This window comes from Phalaenopsis equestris, unplaced genomic scaffold (assembly GCF_001263595.1).
Source record: "Phalaenopsis equestris unplaced genomic scaffold, ASM126359v1 Scaffold000196, whole genome shotgun sequence".
Lineage (NCBI taxonomy): Eukaryota > Viridiplantae > Streptophyta > Magnoliopsida > Asparagales > Orchidaceae > Phalaenopsis > Phalaenopsis equestris.
The window spans coordinates 246992-270676 of record NW_018164638.1 but is presented as its reverse complement, the minus strand read 5'-3'; the positions used below and the strand labels follow the sequence as shown (position 1 = coordinate 270676).

At 33.1% G+C, this 23685-nt stretch overlaps 3 protein-coding genes across 3 annotated transcripts in view; 2 read left to right on the top strand and 1 right to left on the bottom strand.

The window, feature by feature from the left end:
* The first annotated feature begins 1159 nt into the window (after positions 1-1159).
* LOC110022548 (eukaryotic translation initiation factor 3 subunit M) lies at positions 1160-9995 on the top strand. Its single transcript, XM_020721553.1, has 10 exons — positions 1160-1331; positions 1736-1865; positions 2754-2892; positions 2974-3186; positions 3269-3407; positions 6815-6965; positions 7034-7143; positions 7212-7309; positions 7652-7721; positions 9712-9995. Exons 1-10 carry the CDS (start codon positions 1239-1241, stop codon positions 9802-9804), a joined length of 1236 nt encoding a protein of 411 aa, XP_020577212.1. The 5' UTR covers positions 1160-1238; the 3' UTR covers positions 9805-9995.
* Positions 9996-16013: 6018 nt separating this feature from the next.
* LOC110022528 (transcription termination factor MTERF15, mitochondrial) lies at positions 16014-17679 on the top strand. The gene is made up of 2 exons (XM_020721517.1): positions 16014-16382; positions 16760-17679. The coding sequence occupies exons 1-2, from the start codon at positions 16182-16184 to the stop codon at positions 17528-17530; spliced, it is 972 nt and encodes a 323-aa protein (XP_020577176.1). The 5' UTR covers positions 16014-16181; the 3' UTR covers positions 17531-17679.
* A 2880-nt stretch (positions 17680-20559) lies between these two features.
* Positions 20560-23685, bottom strand: part of LOC110022536 (ABC transporter B family member 25-like) — a 28481-nt gene continuing 25355 nt past the window's right edge. Inside the window, exons 10-12 of the mRNA XM_020721528.1 lie at positions 22015-22122; positions 21573-21770; positions 20560-21186 (exon numbers count right to left, since the gene is read on the bottom strand). Of these exons, the coding sequence (XP_020577187.1) occupies positions 20983-21186; positions 21573-21770; positions 22015-22122 (510 nt within the window). The 3' untranslated portion in view covers positions 20560-20982. The remainder of the gene's footprint in view (positions 21187-21572; positions 21771-22014; positions 22123-23685) is intronic.

Sequence of the window (23685 nt, the reverse complement as noted above, 5' to 3'; positions counted from 1 at the left end):
AGACTCTATTTATATAGTCTGGGGGAGACATCTATGCAAAGAAAGAAGAAATTTGGACCAGTCCATCAAACTCTCAAGAGAGGTTCTCTTGATTGGACGATATTTTGTAGATATATGAGTGTTTCTATAAGAAATCTGGCCCAGTCCATCAAACTCAAAATTAAGTGATATTCAGGGCATTGGATTTGTCTCATCGAGATATAGCGATTGATCATAAAACTGTTAGATTTGCCATATGTTTTACTTTCCAATTGAGCACCTCAAAGTTACAGAAAAAAAATAGTTTAACGACTTGATTTGACTTGGATTGGGTCAATGTTTGTGCTATTGCATTCGTCTCATCGAGTCAGTCAGTTTTTTGTAAGTTTACCGAAATTGGAGTTCATGATGATTTTTAATTAAAGTTTAAACATTTATTATTAAAAAATTACTTTGAGATTCGTGTCAGATATCGAAACTCATGTTAACAATAAACATTTGTTAATGACGCATCAAGTCTCGTATTGCACATAACTTTCAATGTCATTCATAACAAATATTCAGTTCAACCCATCTCTATCTGTCATATCTATCAAAAATGTTTGGAAGTCTTCAATGACTTCCTATCAAATCGACTTGGGTCAAAATTGATGGAGTATAATGTTCGTACCTTAATGATCATCTCTTTAAATTTATAAATTATATATTTCATAATTAGTTATTTTAAAATTTTGTATGTATCTGAACATTAATACATAAAATTTGATATTTATATTCATAATAATATTATAGTATTATATCTATAATAAAATTAATTACATTTAAAAAAATTAATAATACATTTTATATAATATGAAAAATTTGAATATTATATTAAAAAAATAGAGGAATTTAGATACATGCCCCAAAATTTTATAGCATTTAAGTATGTAACACTTTTATCACTTTACATTTCCACAATTAAATTAATTAAAAAAAAATTACATTACCAACCACCCAAAAGTCAAAATATTAAATACAATATTTAAATTACCTAAAAATAAAAAAAAATTAACAAATCAATTAATAAAAATTAACCAGCTGAAACAATAAATTTTGTTTGAGAGTTAGTTTGTTAATATTTAATATCTGGAGGGTTGATTTAAAAAATTCCCAAGTCTATCAGAGGCCTGTTAGGGTTTTGGAACACCATTGCGCCCCCTCTCCCAAAATCCATCTAGAGTTTCAGTTTCTTTCGCTTTCCTCTCAGTTCTGCCTCGATGACGACGATAGTGCCGACATCGGAGGAGGATCCTGTAATCGCTGTGGTGCGACTGACGTCGGAGCTTGCATGGGCCGACGCAGGTCCCGAGGTTGCGATTCTTCTCCTTCTTTGTCATCGATTTTAGTTTGCACGCTGCATTGGTCTGCTAATATGCCAAGGTTTTGTCAAATGAAGATTGATTGTCTCTTAACAGATGCGATTTTTTTGGCTAAGAAGTTTATGTTGAGATGGTAGTGGGTTTTCCTCATAAACTTGTTTGAGACGTTCGATAGGCATTTTTGTTATTGTTGATTGCTTAATTGATTTGATTAGCTCATTAGTTATCTGTTAATTAGAGGAATCTTTCAGTTAAGCGCTACTATAGTTCTATCTTGGATTGGAGGATGTGTCAAGGTTCTATATTTGTTTTGGGGATTTATTTGCTAATTTTCGGTACATTTTAGCCAGTAATTGAAGAAAGTTTTCATTTTTTTTTTTTTTTGGAGTTATTAGGTGGCAGAACCTCAGGTGGCCAGGCTATGCATCGAGGCTCAAGAATGCCTGGTGATGGGTAGGTGGGTGGAGCTGGTGTCTCTCATGCTTACTTCAGCTGATCTGATAACTTCAAGAGTCTCTGAGAAAGGTCCAATTTTTTTGAGTCCTCACTTTTATTATTTTGGGGCTTTTGCATGCATAACACAAAATTCTAATGTATTTGCATACATCACACCCAAACTTTCATATTATACACATATCACTAAAATCTTAAAAGCAAAACACCTTTTCATGCATAGGTTTAAAGCACCAAAGTGCTAGGTATGTAAATATGAAAGTTTTTTGTGAGATATGTAAATACATAATAATTGTGTGCTAGGTGTGTAAATTTCCCTTATATGGTATGGTCAATTTCTACTAATGAGGCCCAGTATTTTGGTTCTAATTGCATGACGTTCTTATGGGTTTCAAGCATGTAATTTGCAGAATGCACATAATCTGTGGCATAATATGCATGTTTTGTGATCTTGTCATTACAGCTCTAAACGTAAGGATTTCAAGCACATTATGTATTCCTAATCCAATTTTTATGTATTTATGTATCTAACACCTAGACTTTATTTCTTACATTCATACCATTTAAATAGTTTACATCACACTCTATTCTAACATCTTAAAAGTGAAATACACCTCATGCATAGATAGGGTGATGTATATGTAAACATTGAAGTTTAGGTGTTAGATATGTAAATACATAAGAATTGAGTGGTATGTGTGAAAATTTTTCTTTATTTTCTTAAACTATTGATTGATTCCTTTTAGTCTTATAACTTCATCACTCTTATGGTCATATAACATAGAGTTGACACCATGTGATGCTTCTAATGTGAGCGCAATAGTGAGGTGTTGATTTATGAATCTGAAATTTTCCTTGCCATGATTTTCTTATCTATTAAAGAACATAACCATATATCTGGTTTCGTCTTTCAATATTTATTGTGTAAAACTATTGAGGCATTTTTGTAACTTTTATCAGACTTTGAGTGCATCTTTACTGTCATATGTACCCTCGCAACAAGAGCTGATAGTCCAGAGGAAGCATTGGAGATTGCGAAACTTATTTCAACTAAGATTATCCAGCAACCAAATGACAAACCTGCTTTATGCTTGAAGATGTAAGAGGAAAAACTATAGCTTTTTGTTAAAATACTCGTACCAGAATTCTTTATTTACAAATGCGCAACATTTGCAAACAGTTTGTTCAATCTGTACAATCTATTAGAGGACCCTTACAGCAGGTTCTTTGTTTACACAAGAGCCTTAAATTTGGCAGCCAATGGAAAGGTGACTGAGAGCATCATTCCTTCATTTAAGTTGATCGATAGTTTTCTACAAGAATGGAATATTGGAAAAGAGGATCAGAGAGATCTTTTTTTGGCCATCTCAAACATTTTGAAGGATAATAAAAGGTAAGTTTGACAAATTTGATTTTAGTTTGCTACTTTTTGTATGCTTTTTAACATTAGATTATGTGTTTATTCTTTTATGCAGTATGTGTAAAGAATCCTTTGCCTTCCTGTCTAAGTACTTAACTACCTTTTCTACTGAGGAAGCTCTTGCAATGAATGGGGAAAAAGAGGAAGCTGTCCGAGCTATAATTGAGTTTGTGAAGTCTCCGGACATGTTTCAGGTATACAGAAACTATGATCTTATTGTAGGTGCCGATTTCTGAGCTTCTTGAATTGAAAGCATATGCACAAAATTTTTAGACAACCACAATGTGGTAAAACAATGCTCTTCTTACAATAGGAAAACATTAGTAAATGACTCGTATGTTAAGGTTGTATGAGTTATTCCAGACTATAGTTTTAAGGACTTCCAGCGTCGATAGGCTTATAATTAAGCATCTCAACTTCAACTATTAAGTCTTAGACATTTTTATTTTATTTTTTGTGACTGGATGATGCTTCATTTTGATATGATCGTTTCAACACTAATAGTGACTTTAGGCCTCTCATGTTTGTCTCAAATTTAATAGCTAGTTAGTTTCTAAGCTAACAAATGTTTTTTATAATGGTCATTTCATCTACTTAACTAATCAAGCCAATTACCTTTCCTCGTATCCATTTTAGGAGGAGTGTGAACCAAGTTATTTTGTTGAAACCCATATCATTTTATAGCCATGCTAAATCGGTCAAACCATGTCTGTGGTGACTGTTTTAGTTCATATAAAGGCTGTCGTAGTTTGCGCACTTTTTTGGTCATAGAGAATGACACAACTCAGGTATAGATGTATACCTTATCCTTAGGTTATCTCTAAAGAAAAGCTTTTTTCATACCAAATTAGTGTAAAGGCCAATTTAAATTTATATCCTAGCATAATCAGAGTGTTTTATATTGTTAGTGGGGAAAATGTCTTGTAGTTTTATACTCGATAAGTTTGTGTGCAGCCCCTCGGCCATCAACCTTGCCTTGTGCCATTCAATGGATCCATCAATATGATGTTTGATGGAGAATATCTAAAATAATGTTCAATGAAGATTTAAAAAGTACACCCTTCAGTTGATGTCATCATTCGCTACAATTCAAGTTCACTCTAAATATATGTCTTCATTAGTGTTACATCTCTTGTTTAGCCAGGTTTGCAACCACGATTCCGTCTTCAGCATTAGATTTTCATTATGTTCAGTAGTTAATGGATAATAATATATAGTCCATGCCTCATCACATGCTTTCGGAGGGAGAGTCGTCTGCAGCCAAATTTCTCTTTATATATATTTTCAAGTTTTCAAAGATTATTGAGAGAGGAGATTTGTGCAGAGGACAATGTGGGGTTATAGATGGAGGTCAAAAGCACTTCAAATAACGGAGTCAAGCAATTGAACTAAGGGCTTTTTTGGGATCACTTTTGTTTTGCTTTCATTTTAAAGGCATGTTTATTTAATGTATTTTTGCATGTTTTTATTTTTTGTTTTAAAAAACCCAATTAACTTATTATTAAAAACACACAAACATGTAAAAGTTATTTTCTATGTTTTTAAAATAACTAAACATGTTATAACATGCCAAGCATGCTTTATTTTAATACTTCATTTGAAGTCGCGTGGCTGAATAGGCGATGAAGCCTGAGTTCAAAAATGGCAAAAGATGCCGTTTTGGTGAAATAAAGCAAACGAAAAAGAATTCTCATGTCAGCGTTTACAGCAACTGAACGGAGTTCAAATGCATTCTCAGATGAAGTCTCAACTAAAAAATTATCAAAAGTGATCCCAAACATCCCTCGAGTTAAAGTTATCATTGATGAATAGGGCTTAATTGGCCTTAATTGGCCGACTTATACAATTTTTCTCATGCACAGGCATAAGAATATGCATATTTGTTAACGTGTACGTCTAAATACACACACATACAAAGATATAAATGGCATCTGCCTGTTGTGAAATATGAAGGTTTCCTTCATCTTGGTTTTGTGTTTAGCATTTTTCCTGATGAGGTATTAAGGTCGAATATCAATAATCCCTAATACTCAAACTGTGCCTTCTACCCAATCTACCATTCATCACTGGAACTGGGTTGCTGATAAAGGAATATAGATATTGGTTTATGATTATGCAACGTTTTATGCAACCATATCATAAAAGCATTTTGAATGCCAATATTTTTTAAGGGAAAGTTACATACTTACTATGAATTTACGTATCTAACACTAAAGTTCGACATTTACACTCACTTTAACACCTTGGTCTCATAAACCTATGCATTAAAATGTTTATTTTACTTTTGAAAAGATAGTGATTTACTATGAATTTACGTATCTAACACTAAAGTTTGACATTTACACTCACTTTAACACCTTGGTGTCATAAACCTATGTATTAAAATGTTTATTTTACTTTTGAAAAGATAGTGATAGTGGTACTTTTTATGTGATGATAAAGATTTGAATGGTATGCATATAATAATGAATGTTTAGGTGTTAGATAAGTACATAAATAAGAATTGTGTGGTGGTATGTATGTAAATTTCCCTATTTTTAATGGTGATAATTTTTCATGGTTTTTTTTTTCTCTATCACATTCTCCTTGCAGTTATATGGGTTCTTGAAGTTTATTTTCCGGATAAGTTTTTGTGTTGTTGTTTATGATAAACTATTTTATCTTTCATTTTGATACTTAAATAATGCAACAATTAGATTGACAAAAGCTTCTATCATGAATTGTAGAAACTTTGCCTCTCCCATATATGTTATTTATCTTAAAAAAATGAGTTTTAAAAACCAAGCAATCTATAGAGCATTGCTTTAATTGCAATTCATGCGGAGAAGCCCTGATTTATTTTCTTTTGCTTTATTTTGTGTTCCAACAACATATTTTCTCTGCTGTTCTATAGTGTGTGATAGCTATCAATTTTACCAATCCAAATAGCTGGTATATGTTGATAATCCCAAATATGTAATAATGTTTTTTAACTTGTTCACTTCAAAATGGCCTCCCTTACTATTTATATGAGCCAACTTAGTCCCAGAACATTACTTTTTTTTCAAGTTAGTCTCTCAACTTCATAAAATTGATAAAAAAATGGTCTACGGGGGTCAAATTTGGGCTCAATGTTTAAATTGGTATTGACTTTGTATCACAATTTCTACATGAGGGATCAATTTGGATTAATTTTGTATAATCAAGGGGCTACTTTGGAGAAATGTGATATTTAAGGACTTAATTAGTGACACAAGAATAGTCAAGGACCTATTTTAAGATTTAAGGGCATCTAGGTACATAAAACATAATTCTTATATGTTTACATGTCTAACACCTAAACATTTACATATACATGCATTATGCTCTAATCTTTAAAATCACATAAAAAATACCACTATTACTACTTTTTAAAGGTGAAATACACCTTTTCATGACACGAAGGTGTCATAAGGCACAAAGGTGTCATAAGTGTAAATATGAAACTTTAGGTGCTAGATATGTAAATACAAAAGAATTTTGTGGCATATATTTAAATTTTCCTAAGATTTAATTCCATTGTTAACTATTTTAATCACGGTCTTTCGTCGCAACAAATTTTGTATTCCTAATTTACTTGCAGTGTGACCTGCCAGATATGCCTGCCATTGCTCAATTGGAGAAAGATGAGAAATATGCTTTGGTTTATCAGCTATTAGAGATTTTTCTGGCTGGTAGACTCGATGCCTACTTAGATTTCCATGCAGGAAATTCAGCCTTACTCAAGAGCTATGGTATAATCAATAATTACTATTTGCAGATTTATATAGAGTAACCTTATTGATCTTAAGGTTCCGTATAGGTCTGGTCCATGAGGATTGCATTACAAAGATGAGATTGATGTCTTTGATAGATTTGAGTTGTAATGAATCTGGCGAAATTCCTTATGCCGAAGTGGCGGAGGCTCTTCGGGTAACTTGAGTTTTCTCTTTCCTCTATTGTTTAGTTTCTTACAAATTGCTAAGCATTTTTTTTTACAGATCAAGGATGATGAGGTAGAATACTGGGTTGTTAAAGCAATAATTTCCAAAGTTCTGGACTGTAAGATGGATCAGATGAATCAAGCTGTACTTGTCAGGTCCGATAGTTGCTTATTTACGCTTATCTACATATTTTACTCATGGGGCATTTGCGTACATATCACCCAATTCCTATCCATTTACATATCTAACACCTTAACTTTACTCTTCATATTTATATCACCCCAATTTTTTCATATCATATCAAAAATACCATCATTTAAGCTTTCAAAAAGTGAAATACTCCTTTTTATGCATAGATAAGGTGGCATGTTTGTAAATCTTTTTTTTTTCTCTCATTTTAATGTGCTTGAGCTTCTGAAATAATGAGGCTAGATTGACAAAAGCTACTTTTTTAATCCAATCGTCCTGAAATAAGATTGTTTTCTTGTCTCATGCAGTCGGCGAACAGAGCGGGTTTTTGGCCTATCACAATGGCAAGCACTTCGATTCAAATTAGGGAACTGGAGGGTAAGTTTTACTTTTAACCTTCCTTCTGATAAATTGGCACCTTACAGTAGATAAACTAGTCATATTGTGTTGAATCTTCATGGAAACTCTTCATGCAGTTTTTATGTTTAGGCACTTTATTTATTAAATATGACAAAGGAAAATTTACATATGTAGTACACAATTCTTATGTATTTACATATCTCACCCCTAAACTTTCATATTTACATTTGTACACTTTAATGCTTTAAAACCATGGATGAAAATGTGCATTTCACTTTTAAAAAGATATAATAGTGCTATTTTTGATGTGATAAATATGAAACTTTAGGTGTGATATATATATAAATACACAATTATTGTGTGCTATGTATGCAAATGTCCCTTTTATTAAAAGTTGATAAATGAGGCATATGATGTTGGACCTTTATAATTAAGAGAAATTCTCTTTTCACCTATTCAAGTCCACTCATTTTAACATCACCACTGAGATGCTGTCCCATGACCTGTGTGTATGTGTGTGTCAAGTTCTAATATATAGCATGCCATATTTGACCTATTTGTGGAATTCTCGTATATTTGCGACCATGAATTTACTCCCATATAACCGAACAGCATCAAAGATGGCCACTTGTTTACTTGTAAATCTATGCAGGAGCTATTTGTAAGCATAAAGTTTATTTAATAGTATAAAATAAGTCTTAAATAAGTTACAGAACATGCATGTTATCAGCTATATATGTATTTATCCATATAAACAGACATACATGTTAGAACAGGAGTGTGCTCATTTATAGGAAGATTTACTTGCATACCACTTAATTCCCATATATTTACATATCTAACATCCAAACTTCAATTTTTTATATACATGCCACCTATACCACTTAATTCCCATGTATTTCCTTATCTAATGTCTAAACTTCAATTTTTTTGTACATGCCACCTTACCTATGTATGAAAATGTGTATTTCATTTTTTTTTTAATTTTAAATAGTGTTATTTTGATGTGATATGAAAGATTTGGGTGGTGTAAAAGTAGAAAGGAAAGTTTTAGTGTTAGATATGTAAATTTATAGAAATTGGATGGTATGTATGCATATGCCCTTAATTTATTTTTCATATGCATATGTACAAACAATGAATACATATAAGAATGCATGAACTCTCACTCACACATGTATTTATAAATATTATCATATCATTATCAAGCCAAACAAAATCAAACAAGTCAAAGTCATTGTGTTCGACTCATCAAGTAAACAAACTTACAAAGACTAAGTCGGAAAGACTAAGTCGTATTTAGGCTAATTATCATATAGAAAAAAAAAAGAAAAAAAAAAGAGAGAAACAATCTTATGATAAATGAACACCATGATGTTGGATGATTATGTTCAATGATTTCTTGAAAATTTTCACCAAGCTTCAATTGGAGACATGCTTGTTATTTCTTTATTATACCTTTTGGAAAATTCTTCCTTAGTAAACTCCTTAGCTGCATTCATGAGTTTAGGATAGGGGTGTGTACGAGTCGAGTCGAACTCGAGTCACCCATGGCTTGGGTTTGAGTTTGACTTGATTAATTAATGAAGTTTGAACTCAAGCTTCAGCTTAATTTTAGAAGTTTGAGCCTATTGATGTTTATTATGAAAGAGAGAAAATAAATTTAATTCAATCTAGTGTAATAATAAAATGGCAAATAGAATGAATATTTATGAGATAATTAATAAAAAATCACTTGTTATAAAAGGTAAACTATCGATAAATTTTTGAATTTTTAATTTATTTGGAGTATAATTTTTATCTATTATTTTTTAATTGAGCCGGCTTACGAGCTACCGGTCGAGTTCTGGCTGACTTGAGCTTGATCTGTTTGCTTATCAAGCTTAATTCACGGGTCACTTATCAAGTTGATCCCGCATCGGCTTAACTCAGTTACACCCCTAAGTTAGGACTTGCATCATCTTCTATAGAAACATAAAATGGTGACATCTGAAATTGTGCCCTTCAGGCTAATGTTGCAAGTGCAATAAGCATTATCCAATCCAACAAAGCAGCTGACGACGGTGTTCAAGCAATGCAGGAATTCATTGCGAATCGGTGAATCACATCGATCCCTTGCAACTCGGTGATCCTCAGTGACCTCTTGCGACTCGGTGAATCACATTGAACTTTTGCAGCATTTTTTACCTTTTTCAGAGATCTGGGTTTGGCTTCTGCTGACTGAAGCTTTGTAATGTGTCATTAGCATTTGAGTTTAGGTTGGAATCTGAGAATCATTTTATGTTTTATTTTCATTTTTAAAATTATTGAGCTTAGCTATCCTGTAATTTTTCATTTTTGTGAGCACTGGTTGATTAAATCATATTTAAATTTAGAGAAATTTACATGATGTTTCTGTAGTTGTTTTTTCAGCATGGTTAATATATTTAAAGGGTTGTTAAAAGAGAACCTCTTTGTCCATTTTATAAACTATAATTATATTCTGGTCCGTTTGGGGCAGGCTTATTTGGTGTGGCGACGTTTTGAAAACACACCTGGCCTTTTTGAGTGAACTGTGTTTTGACAGCTTATGCATTTTAAAAACATTGAAAGCAGTGTTTTCACATTGTATCTATCTAAGTGTGGTGACAGTTTTCTGGCAGCGGTTTGACTTTTCAAAAAAAAAAAAAATTTATGATTGTCGCCGCACCTAGCTTATAAGTAGATTATTTTTCATCAACTTATCAACAAATTATTCAATAAGCTGCAGTTGCCCAAACAAGTTTATGCCACAATTTTTATCTATTTACATTGTATGGTATCTAAATTTTGTTTTTTACATTTGTAACCTTCAAATTGTAACATCACATCAAAATATCACTATTTGAAACTTTGAAAAGGGAAATATATTTTTTCAAGTATAAGGAAAGTGATGTATCTGTCATCAACTTCTAGCTTGAAGCAGCAGCCATTAACTCCTAAAGAAGCAACTTATGAAGTTGTAATAACTATTATATATATTTTAATTTTTATATAAAAAGTTAGAAAATAGTTTTCTGACAGTGAGAATTATGTAATTGTAGTGAAGAAAAGTAAGTTTTCCATCACAAAAGTTTTTAAAAAATAGTAAAAAAAAACAGTTCATCAATTAGAACTGTGGTGATGGTCTGAAACACAAAGCAGATCGAAAGCTGTCACAAACAAATCGTTAGCTGGGTCATGTCGTATAGATTTTTCATCGTAACTTTTTGAGATAGAGGCAAAATATTATTTCCCTAAATGTTCCACTGATGTTGTTCGGACCGCACACGAAGTCATGTTCTAGAAGTTCAAGAGAAGCAAATTTGACTCCCAAATGTTAATGACATCTTTAAAAAATTGGTTATATATTAAATTATTGAATTTTTTTTCTTGAGCTTTACATCAGTGTTAATATAGTTGTTATTAAATATAAAAATATTTTTGTTAAATTTAGAAAGCATAATAATTTTACTTCTTTATTTAAAAAAATTTCACATTTTATAAATACTTATATTTTGCATGATTAAGTAAAGTTTTAGATAGTTTAGTTTCATATGCATCTAGTCAATTTTAGGATATTTTTGCCATTTTTTATCTGCTAGGTTTGAGGTTGACCAATTATTTCACTTTTACATTCGACTTAGGGTGCCTTTGGGGCGGCGGTGCGGCGCCGCACTTCAGTTTTTCTTGTTTGTTAAAAATTACATTTTGTCTGCGTTCTAAAAAGACTGTAGTTAAAAACAGTTGCATTTATTTGGGGCAATTGCACATGTTTAAAGAAGTAGTCGTGTTTAGGAAGTTGCAATAAATATTATAATTTTTTTTCTTAAAAAAAGTAAGACAATAGTTTTCTGCCCAAACAAACTTATACGACAATTTTTGTCTATTTACATTATATGGTATCTAAATTTTGTTTTTTACATGTGTAATTCAAATTGTAACAACACATCAAAATATCACTATTTGAAACTTTGAAAAGGGAAATATATTTTTTCAAGTATAAGGAAAGTGATGTATCTGTCATCAACTTCTAGCTTGAAGCAGCAGCCATTAACTCCTAAAGAAGCAACTTATGAAGTTGTAATAACTATTATATATATTTTAATTTTTATATAAAAAGTTAGAAAATAGTTTTCTGACAGTGAGAATTATGTAATTGTAGTGAAGAAAAGTAAGTTTTCCATCACAAAAGTTTTTAAAAAATAGTAAAAAAAAACAGTTCATCAATTAGAACTGTGGTGATGGTCTGAAACACAAAGCAGATCGAAAGCTGTCACAAACAAATCGTTAGCTGGGTCATGTCGTATAGATTTTTCATCGTAACTTTTTGAGATAGAGGCAAAATATTATTTCCCTAAATGTTCCACTGATGTTGTTCGGACCGCACACGAAGTCATGTTCTAGAAGTTCAGGGCAAGCAAATTTGACTCCCAAATGTTAATGACATCTTTAAAAAATTGGTTATATATTAAATTATTGAATTTTTTTTCTTGAGCTTTACATCAGTGTTAATATAGTTGTTATTAAATATAAAAATATTTTTGTTAAATTTAGAAAGCATAATAATTTTACTTCTTTATTTAAAAAAATTTCACATTTTATAAATACTTATATTTTGCATGATTAAGTAAAGTTTTAGATAGTTTAGTTTCATATGCATCTAGTCAATTTTAGGATATTTTTGCCATTTTTCATCTGCTAGGTTTGAGGTTGACCAATTATTTCACTTTTACATTCGACTTAGGGTGCCTTTGGGGCGGCGGTGCGGCGCCGCACTTCAGTTTTTCTTGTTTGTTAAAAATTATATTTTGTCTGCGTTCTAAAAAGACTGTAGTTAAAAACAGTTGCATTTATTTGGGGCAATTGCACATGTTTAAAGAAATAGTCGTGTTTAGGAAGTTGCAATAAATATTATAATTTTTTTTCTTAAAAAAAGTAAGACAATAGTTTTTTGACAGTTATCACACGTCGGGTCTTTTTAGGGTGGTTGAAGTTTTTTAAATTAGTTGTAAGACGGTGGCGAAGAAAGTAAATTTTTTAGAAAACTGCACTGAGAATTATAAATTATATATTTTTTTTGAAAAAATAAAACATCTTTCTTACAACCATTGTATTTTAATGGGACAGGTTGAAAAACAACTTTCCATCACAAATTTTTAAAAAAACAACAATATTTCTATCATATTAAGGATATTTTTTTAGTATTTTTTAACACACCCTAGCTTACACATTTCTTCACATCTCCTCCATCATATTAGAGAGATACTTACACTTCTTTATTACATAGGATGAAGTTGTGAGTCTTATTGTTCACTTTATACATCCCTCTATCTTCTTCATTATCTTGAGGAGATATTTAAGTTCTTCATCATATATGTTCAAGCATTTAAGTCCTAGTTTCTATATCTTACACGTCCTTATATATTTTTTCTAATATATTAAGAAGATATTTGTGTTCTTCATCATATTTTCCTCATCTTTTTAATGTCTTATGCATCTTTACTACCACATTGAGAGATTTTCTAGGTCTCTTGATCTCATATAACCAAGTTACGTCCCATTTTGAGTGTCCTCTCCACCACATGTTCAATGTGTCCTTCTTTTCATCTAGTAGCCTTAGAGCCTAGATAGCCACATCTCGTGTGATACCATAAGTTGTGTTTGGATATTGAGTATAAATTCAATCTATATGCTTAAGATTAGGTCCATATCCTTGATTTATGAGGTCTTATTGGATGAAATAATTAATAATTACTAACAAGAATCTTCAGCTAGCCACATGACTCAATAAGAGCATCAATGAGAATTTTATTTGGGCTCATCATACTATCTGGTAGGTTAGTCCTCCATTTTATATATTCAATTCTCTCTTCTTACCTGGTCAAGAGCTACAGCATGACACCATGTGTCCAATCATAAGTATCTTCCTTCGGTTGAGATGGAGCTGTAAGTTTTTTCTTACATCCATTATGACTCTTTTGAGCCTTCCTTCCTTAGTTCCTAGGTCCTTTTTACACTTTCATCCTCTATTAAAGCCACATAGGACTCATAAAAATGTTGATATGGCTGAACATACCTACAATTTTTTCAAGCTCAAACACGATAATTACTCCTTAATCGAGAGTATTCATGGATAGACATATAATATAGTTAACCTTTAAAGCTCTCTTTAAAGAAATCTTGATCTCTAAAATAAAAATAAAGTTTTTTTGAAGCTACATTCTTTATAGAGAAAATATTGAAATAAATGTATTTTTCATTGATCTCGTAAATCTAATGCGTGCATTGACTAACTATGATCAATCATCTACTGCAACAACATAGTCATCCTTGGAAGCTCACAACTTTAAAGTGTCATTAGTAGGCTACCATATTGCATTAGGAGTTCACTTTCTAGACAAAGTGTAGACATAAAACCAAAAGTTCATTATCTTTATAAGGATCCAATATTATGATTGATTATTCTATAATCATTATGGTTACCATTTATTATCCACTTGGCTAAATCAATCACCTAATTTAATTTGGATGATTTTGAAGCACTATATAAAATTATGTTATCTGATTTACACTTATGTCACACATTTCTTATAAATTTATATATCTAATATAAAAAAAAATTAATATTTATTTGTATAAAATCCAAATCCTTAAAAAAGTCATTAAATTATCATTAATATTAATTTTTTAAAATAAAAATATATTTATAGGTATATATTTTGATGTAATTATAATATTAAAATGTTAAATAAATAAATAGTAAAATTTATATATTAAATGTATAAAATAAAAGAGGTATATAATTGCATGTTAATATACAAATTATCTATATCTATATCTAATTAATTAAGGCTGCAGCCTAAATTTCATTAAATATGATTTGTCAAATTTACTAAATCCGATCCTCAGTGCAAGAAAGATGAACTCGAGAGCGACGGCAAAAAGAAAATCTTATATCCATTTTACAATCAGATTCACTAAATCAAACTAAAAGAGATAAAAATTAATATTTATTTGTATAAAATCCAAATCCTTAAAAAAGTCATTAAATTATCATTAATATTAATTTTTTAAAATAAAAATATATTTATAGGTATATATTTTGATGTAATTATAATATTAAAATGTTAAATAAATAAATAGTAAAATTTATATATTAAATGTATAAAATAAAAGAGGTATATAATTGCATGTTAATATACAAATTATCTATATCTATATCTAATTAATTAAGGCTGCAGCCTAAATTTCATTAAATATGATTTGTCAAATTTACTAAATCCGATCCTCAGTGCAAGAAAGATGTACTCGAGAGCGACGACAAAAAGAAAATCTTATATTACAATCAGATTCACTAAATCAAACTAAAAGAGATGGAGCGAGGGAAGAAAAGACGGAACACGAAAAATTTCAATTCAACGGAGTATTGAATTTAATTTTTTACTTTTGTGATATTTGGCTGGATTTACACTTAATTCATGACTAGATTTACTTTTGTTGAATACTGAATTGTCTTTTGTGAACACACCCCTAAAATTTAGGATTGAGTGAAGAAAGGAAGGGAGAAAGAGTATAAGGAGTTTCCCGCATAGAGAATTTATAAAAGTCCATTTGTTTATAGCCTATTTACAGAGGCATACTTTGTACAATTACAAAAAAGAGAGAGTAATCATGAAAACTGCTCTTAATACAATTGTCGTTTTACTTAATCGTATGGATTTCATATTATACGGCTATAACAATTTGAATTTAGTATGACGGCAATTAGGCCAGTCAACTTGCTCAAATTCGATCGATTGAGGTGACCGGTTGTGTGGAGACCGCACCATGGGTTGGTCGGCTGAGGCATCTGGTCGAATGTTGATCTCCTCCGTCGTGATAAAGATATGTCAACCGATTAGTCATAATAAAAATTTTTTGTTTGAGCCCCGATTGTTCGGAATTATTGGTGTGATCTGCCATTCGAATCTCTCGGCATGATGTACCGATTGATTGCAACAAGATGATAAGACACATTGATTATTAGGTCATTTTCTGTGTCCTCGCCGACAACTGTGGTGTATGAGGTTCATACTTCCTGTTCTTCAGTCACTCGAGCTCTCTCACTCTCACAAAAATGGCGATTAGGGCATCGTTAGCCCGACGATCTCTCCACCTCCTTGTTCACAGATCAGCACATCAAGAACTTCGATTCTTCTCAAACCATTCCGAAATTTCCGTCCCGAATCTCCTCAGGAACAACATTTTCCCCTCTTCCTCCCACCTCCACGAATTCATCCAGAAGAATCCATTCTTACTCCGAAACCCCTCTTCTCCAAGTCGATCTCACTCCTCCAATCTCTGGGTTTCTCACAAAGTTCTCTCCTCTCGGTCATCCATGCCTGCCCCAAAACCCTAGACCTCGAATTTCTTACAAAATGGAAGAAGGGTTTCTCCGAATTGAGCCTCTCAAACACCGCATCTGCTTCTACGACTCAGATGATTCTGGAACAATCCGCAAGGTTCAAGATCGAGCCCGAAGACTTTATTCTGAGTTTGCGGCGAATGAAAATTGCGGGACTCAGCGATGGGACGGTGATTAGGGTTTTCGAGGTGCTTCCTGCTGCGTTTATGAATGACGGGATCGACGTCCGCAGTAGAATCGAGTTCTTGAAGAAAACCGCTGGGATTAAAGAACAGGTAAGATTGTGATCTCTTCTAGAGTTTAGGGTTCATCGTAAAATTTATACATACAGTTACATTTTGAGGTATTTTTATAAAATTTGCCTTATTCTGATCTTTTAAAATAAAAACTTACTTCTGTTTATGCATATCTCGCTCCTACATTTTCATATTTGCATATTTATACACACAATTCTTGCACAAGAATTGTGTGCTATGTATATAAATGCCCCAATTTTTCATATTTACATTTATTGAGTCTGTCTTGGATGGAATCAAACTTATTCAAAAAAAAAAAACAAATTTTTAGTCAAAACAAGTAGATTTCAATTTCGAATCAATTAAAATTCAAGCAAGTTTAGATCTTGGAACATAATTTTGAGCTGTGCCCACAGGAAGAAATAAATGGAGTATGCCACTCCTACCCGGAATTCTTAGCATTCAGCATTGATTGCAAGTTGAGACCACTCTTCTCTGAATTTTTTGATCTAGGATTCGATCGAATCGAAGTTAGAAATCTCCTAACAGAAAACCCTAGTCTCCTCCTCAACCTGCAACTTGGAGAGCTCTCACGCTGTGTAAACTTGCTGGAAGGCCTCAAATGTCGAATTCCAATCAAAGAGAGAATTCTCTCAAGAGGCCGCCTTTTCGCCGCCATCGACGTAAAAACTCGAATTGACCTATTATGCCGCCATGGATTGACCCAAAGGGATGCGTTCAAGATCCTCCACGTTGAGCCACGATCGATCTTGTACTCGCCAAATGAGTTGGAGAAAAAGATACAATTTTTATTGGAGCCGTTAGGATTTAGCATCGAACACCTCGTGGAATTCCCGAGTTACTTGGGCTTGAATTTAGAGAAGCAGATCATTCCGAGATTACGAGTCGTGGAGCTTCTCAGATCGAAGGGTGCGCTCGAGATGGAGGTGGAACTCAAGCATTTTGTGAGGATGAGTAGGAGAGAGTTCTACAACTTTTTTGTGAAGCCTTATCCTGAGTGTGAGAAGATTTTTGGGGGTTTGATGAGAAATGTGGAGTTAAATGATGTGAGGAAGAAGAAGTTGAAGCATCCAACTGGTTTGTGGAAGTTGTTCAAGCCGATTAAGTATTCTGATTCTGAAGAGGATGTGAAGAATATGAAGCAGTTCATGGAGACTTTGGTGTAGATTTCTTCTTTACATGTTAAATTTTTCTGCCATTGAGGAGAGAACAACTACTCTTCATTAAAATATTGGAAGATTTACATACATACCCACATAATTCTTATGTAATTATATATCTAACACCTAAACTTTCTTATTTACAATTTTTTCACTAAGAACTTTTAGTGCCAAATAAAAAAGACTACTATTATTAACTTTTTAAAAGGTGAATTATACCTTTTTCATGCATAGATTTATGAAGCCAAAGTGCTATTAGTGTAAATATCCAATTTTAGATGTTAGATATGTAAACACATAAGAATTGTATGGTGTGTATGTAATTTTCCCTAAAATATTCATGTTAGAGTTCATTATGGACAAATGTGCATTCTTTAAATAGTTTGTTCAATATGTATGATCTATGGAGAAAATATTATCTCCGGAGTCTGGACATAGCCCGGTCGTGGAGTACAACATGATTGTACTTGAGGTTTTTCTTCAGTACAATCATATTGTAATAAGTAAAAAAACATCCAAATAAACATTTCGATGTGAAAGCTATAGAATACAACATGGTTATGTTGAAGATCTCACGGATGGACTTTAGGCTTCTCACGGATGGTTATAGACAAGGACACACGTCAAATTTTAATTGGAGTTCTTATGTCAAAACGTTTTTTAGACAAGGACACGTCAAATTTTAATTGGAGTTCTTATGTCAAAACTCCAAATGTAATATTTTTTCATGACCTATGAGAGGACTCTTACGACATTTTTTTTTTTTTTTTTTGGCTGAAAATATCCTGACTTTATTTAGTTTGATATATAGTTCTCTGCAAAAAAAAGGGAATATTGGGGAAGCGGGGCAAAGAGAGAGGTTTTTGTTCATGTCAAAGATTTGTAAGGATAATTAAGGTACCAATGACATATACATATATTTCAAAAAGGAAATCGGTATTTGACAGAGTCCCAAACACCGATTTCCCATGCACTAGGCCCCATGATGAGAGCCTGCGCTATGTGTCTAATTATTCGAGATAAACCCACCAACCAACATGCCACGGCTTGCGACACACACAAACACACACATATAAATATATATATTATGGATAAAAAATACCACTTTTTTAATTAAAAAAAAGTAAAATGTAACTTTTTATTTATTACTTGCATTTATTATTATTTTCTATATAATTAGTCTTGATATTAACTCTTGGTATTGGATATTAGTAATATTTTTTGCTTCAGGATGATAAATTTATTTGTAATAATTTGAGAAGTGACCAGTGGGGTTTAAAAGCATAACATGCTAAGTTAGTCTTCAAGTTTCTTTGAATATAAGCTAAAATATTCCCACCATAAATTATTTCAACTCCAATTTCACATTTTAAGAAATAAGGATTAAGATAAACCCATGGTGGGACTATTTTGAGATTTTACTCATCATAGTTTATAAATTAGTTTGTAGAAAATATAATTATTTGGCTCAACAAATTTTTTTTTTCTTTTATCAGCGTTTATTTTTTTAAATTGAATTGTTCAATTATTTTCCTCTAAAACATCTAAAGTCAAAATAACACAATATCATCTATATTAGTAAAAAGGAATTTTGCTCAAAGATTGTTGATCGCTTGAAAATTGATTTGAATTTGAGTTTTACTTGAGATCAGATAAAAAAACAAGTTCAGTTATTCGAGGCAGGGTCGGATTTGAGATCAAATTAAAAATAGATTTTTTATTATTGTATTATGGATCAGACGGTGGATATGAGCTGGCTATGTTCGGACTGAAGATAATGTTGCGGAGTTAATCGCTTAATACTAAATCTAAAAGTTCCATTCCATTCCCAATCGCTCTACCATTCCTTTAGTTTCTTTTGAAATCTATTCTTTTCAAAATCCTTAACTTTAGGTGAGGTTGAGGAATCATGCCTCTGGCGGTCTGGCCTCACGTTTGGTTGTTCGATCTGATTTTCAACAGATTTGTGTCTATTCTTCAGCGCATCCTGCTCTCTCTGCTTTCATTCTTTTGAGTCGCTCACATATTTAATACTTGGTAAATTGGTTTCTTCTTCTATCCTAACTCTACTTCCCAAAAATCCTAGCCACGCACTCACATAGACAAGCTTGTTGCCTGTCAATTTCTATCATTAAGAGCATCTCTCTGTCACTTGCATTCACTTGCCATTACTTACATTTATGCAAGGTTGCTAGAAGTTTAGGGAGCCTCACTGGTATCTTGAGTCTGAGTTATAGTTGTGCTCGAAATTGCAAAAATTCTTTTTATTTTATTTTGTTTAAGTTGTAGTGGGGAAAACAATTCAATGTTGTAGTGGGGAAAACAACTCAATGTTGTTGAAATTGTGTTTCATTTTTCTTTATTTTATTATTTATTTGTTTAATGTAAGACATATGACTTCTATTAGTTTTATGTTACTGTAATTGTTTTCTTATTCATCGGAGCACATATGATACATTTCAATACAAACTTATATTGAGGTCAGTCGTATCCTAATTGAACCAGTTTTTTTAGGGATTTGTGGTGCACTATAATTCATTTACAGATATTGTTCATCGGAGCACATATGATGCATTTCAATACAAACTTATATTGAGGTCAATCGTATCCTAATTGAACCACTGATCGGTTTTTTTAGTGGTTGTTTCGTTGGAAGGATTTGTGGTGCACTATAATTCATTTACAGATATTTGAGGAAATTATGCGTTTGATACGAATAAGTGCAAGTACAATGTAAAATTTCAATTCACTATTCAATTCATTTTAACTAAGTTTAGAATTCAATCTATTTGATCAAATTTGAATCACTATAAAATGCTATCAACAAACTGTTGCTCGTCGCCACCCCCAACCGCATGTCGACCCCCGCAGTCGTCCATTGCCCACCGGTCTCCTCCCATATAAATTATTATATTATTTTCACTCTACTTCAAACCTAACAAAATGAAATAAGACAAATTTAGCAAATCATTAGTAGATATTCGCTATAGATCTTTGTGATATGATAATTCCACCAATTTTCTACTTGGATGGAATTTTTTATGACATGATATGTGTTTCACAACCCTAACCCATAACAGCAGGCTAACATTGCTTCCTCAGAAACAAACTAATTTACAATTCAAGGTTCACAGCTCCTCATCTTGATCAGATATCTGATCCAAATTTAATCTCACCAAAAGCTCTTAAACCATCAAATCCTTTTAAACATAAATACAATAAATGACTAATCAATCATAAATAAATTTGATAATCATAAAACTCACTATATTTGATAAAAAAAATTAGTCTAACCCAAAAAAAATTGCCATCTCCCATTTGGGCTTTCAGATCCATTATGTCTTCTCCAATAAGTCATCTAAACCAGTTCTCAGCCTTTAAGCAGTTCTCAGCCTTTAAGAATCAGCAGAAAAATAACTGCTGCTTTTTTGCATGTACTGCCCAGGAGAAGCATAAATCTAAATTTCAACTTTGGCTGCTTGTAGCTGCCTCTTTACAAGTGCATTGTAGATCCCATTCTGGCTTAGTAACTCATCATGAGTCCCACTTTCCGCTATCTGTCCGTCCGACACGACTGCAACGACGTCGGCACTCTTAACCGTTGACAGCCGATGCGCTATCACGAGCACCGTTCTTCCCTCCATTAAGGAATCCATAGCATCCTGCACAGATGCCACATGGTTGGGGGTCAATAGCTAAACAATTAACTTCATTATATGGGTAAGGTTCGGTCTCTTATCTGAAATTGACCCGACTCAAAATTAATTGAATTGAATAAAAATACTAAACGAGTTTGTCAACCCGCTTAGTATCACCCGACCGTTTGATCACGTATAACATAGAACATAATAGTTATTTGGGTCAAATTCAGGCCAATTTTAAGTAATTTCGGATCAATTTTGGGTTAGCAGGTTAATTTTGAGTTAATTTTGTGCTCATAAGTCAACCTGAACTGAATCCAATCCAAAAAATATTCAGGTCAACCCAAATTATGATTTTTTGAGTCGAGTTTGGTCGAGTTTTTGACACCCCTGCAACATCTACAAACCTGAACAAGATATTCGCTCTCGGCGTCGAGAGCGCTCGTAGCCTCATCTAGGAGAAGAACTCGCGGGTTCATCAGTAGAGCCCTCGCGATAGCTATCCTCTGCTTCTGGCCTCCGGAAAGTCTGATCCCTCTTTCACCAACAAATGTTTTGTATTGTTCGGGGAATTTGGAGATAAATTCATGCGCATTTGCCATTTTCTGCATTGGAAGTTAGGTTTGGTGTTTAGTTGACAATAGATAAAGCACGAGAAAGATCAGGAAAATTTACATACATACCTCACAATTCTTACATATATACATATCTAACACCTAAAGTATGATATTTATACTCATAACATTTTAATGTCATAAGCAAATATGAAGGTTTAGGTGTCAGATATGTAAGCACATAAGAATATGTTGAATGTACGATTATAGGATGGGATAGAAAGTTGGTGCTCACAGATGCATTTTCTGTGTCTGTGCTGCTCGCTTTTCCATCTAAGCCATAAGCAATATTTTCTTCTATTGAGCAGTTGAAGAGGACAGGCTCCTGGCTCACTATGCTCACCTGCAAAAAATAATTGAGTGCTCAAAATTTTTTTTTCAGCAAGTTATTTTTGAAAATTTCACATACATGCCATTTAAATCCTATGCATTTACATCTAAACCCTAAACATACCTAACACCCAAACTACTATTTTTTTACGTGTACATGTCAGCTTACCTGTATATGAAAGTGTTCTTCACCTTTTAAAAAGTTAAAATAGTGATATTTTGTTATGCCCTCTCAGCCCTTGCACGCGTCGGTCCACCCTGGACTGGCTGAAAGCAGTGAAACCGGCCCACAGGCAGGCCGGTATTGGTGAAGGGAAGGGGAGCAGACAGAAGGAGCCGCAAAAGAGGGGAAGGAAAGGGTGGGGTCCGCTAAGACCATAATCACCGATGCAATAAGGAAGAGTTAAAGGAGTTTGGAAGGTAAGTTTTTGAGGTTTTGTGAGAGGATTCTATTAGAGGGGAAACCTAGGATTTGTTTTCTTTTATGATTGTTTTTGTTTGACTACTGTTTACTTTCTTCGTATAGTGTTCCTAGCGACGTCTAGGATTTGGGAGAGGCGATCTACCTCTCAAAAAATAAATTAAATTTGTGTTTTGCTCGTTTTTTCTTTGATTTTTGTAAGAGCAACCCTTATTTGTATTTCTTTCACCTATCTAAAGTTGATATGTTAGAAGAAGAAGCAGAGCAAATCCGATCGGGAATGTAAGAAATATTTGCTATCATGGAGGTATATTTTCTTCCATTGAAAGTTGAATGAATGATGGATTTGAAGGCATAGGTAAAATGCGAGAGATGATGAAAAAAACTCATGGAGATGCCATCCAAGGCCGTGCCGACTGCTCCAGTTGGAAACCCTAACCAAGGGTTGATCAGGGAATCCCTGACCATGTTAAAGGGGAAGGAGATCAAGCGAGAAAACAATGAAGAAGCCAACATTTACCTACAAGAGAGTCCCCCTAGGGCTCTGAGAGGAGGGGGGCTGGCCGAAAATTGGAGAAGGGATGTTGGAAATGGCACAAAAGAGTATGATGGAGGAAGGAGGGAATCAAGAGTGGGATATGTTGATATCACAGGAGGGAGTTTCACCCTAGATACATGGGGGGAAATTCCGGAGGGAGAGGATGTTGGGGTGGGGAGTTAGGAAACTGAAGATGTTAATGTTCAAAGGGAAATATGCACATGGATGAGTGTATCAGGTGAAGCGATACTTTGCAATCAACGGGTTGACTAAGAAAGAAACGCTCATGGCAGCCGAATTATGCTTAAAGGGGAGGCTTTAGTGTGGTTCCAATAGATGAAGGCAAGGTATCCAATGCACTCATGAGAGGAGTTTAAGTATTGCTTGTTGGAGTGTTTCCAAGCCGTTCGGGAAGGAGACCTTCAAGAACAATTCTATGCTCTGACTCAGAAGGGAATGATTTATGGAATACCGGGAGAAGTTCGAGCTCTTGTCAGAAAGGTTGATGGGGATTTCTGCAGCAGGACTGAGAGGGAACTTCTTGGAAGGCCTAAAACCTGACATACGAGTAGTCAGTAGCCTCTTGAGACCGCGAGGATTGAGGGAAATGATGGAGC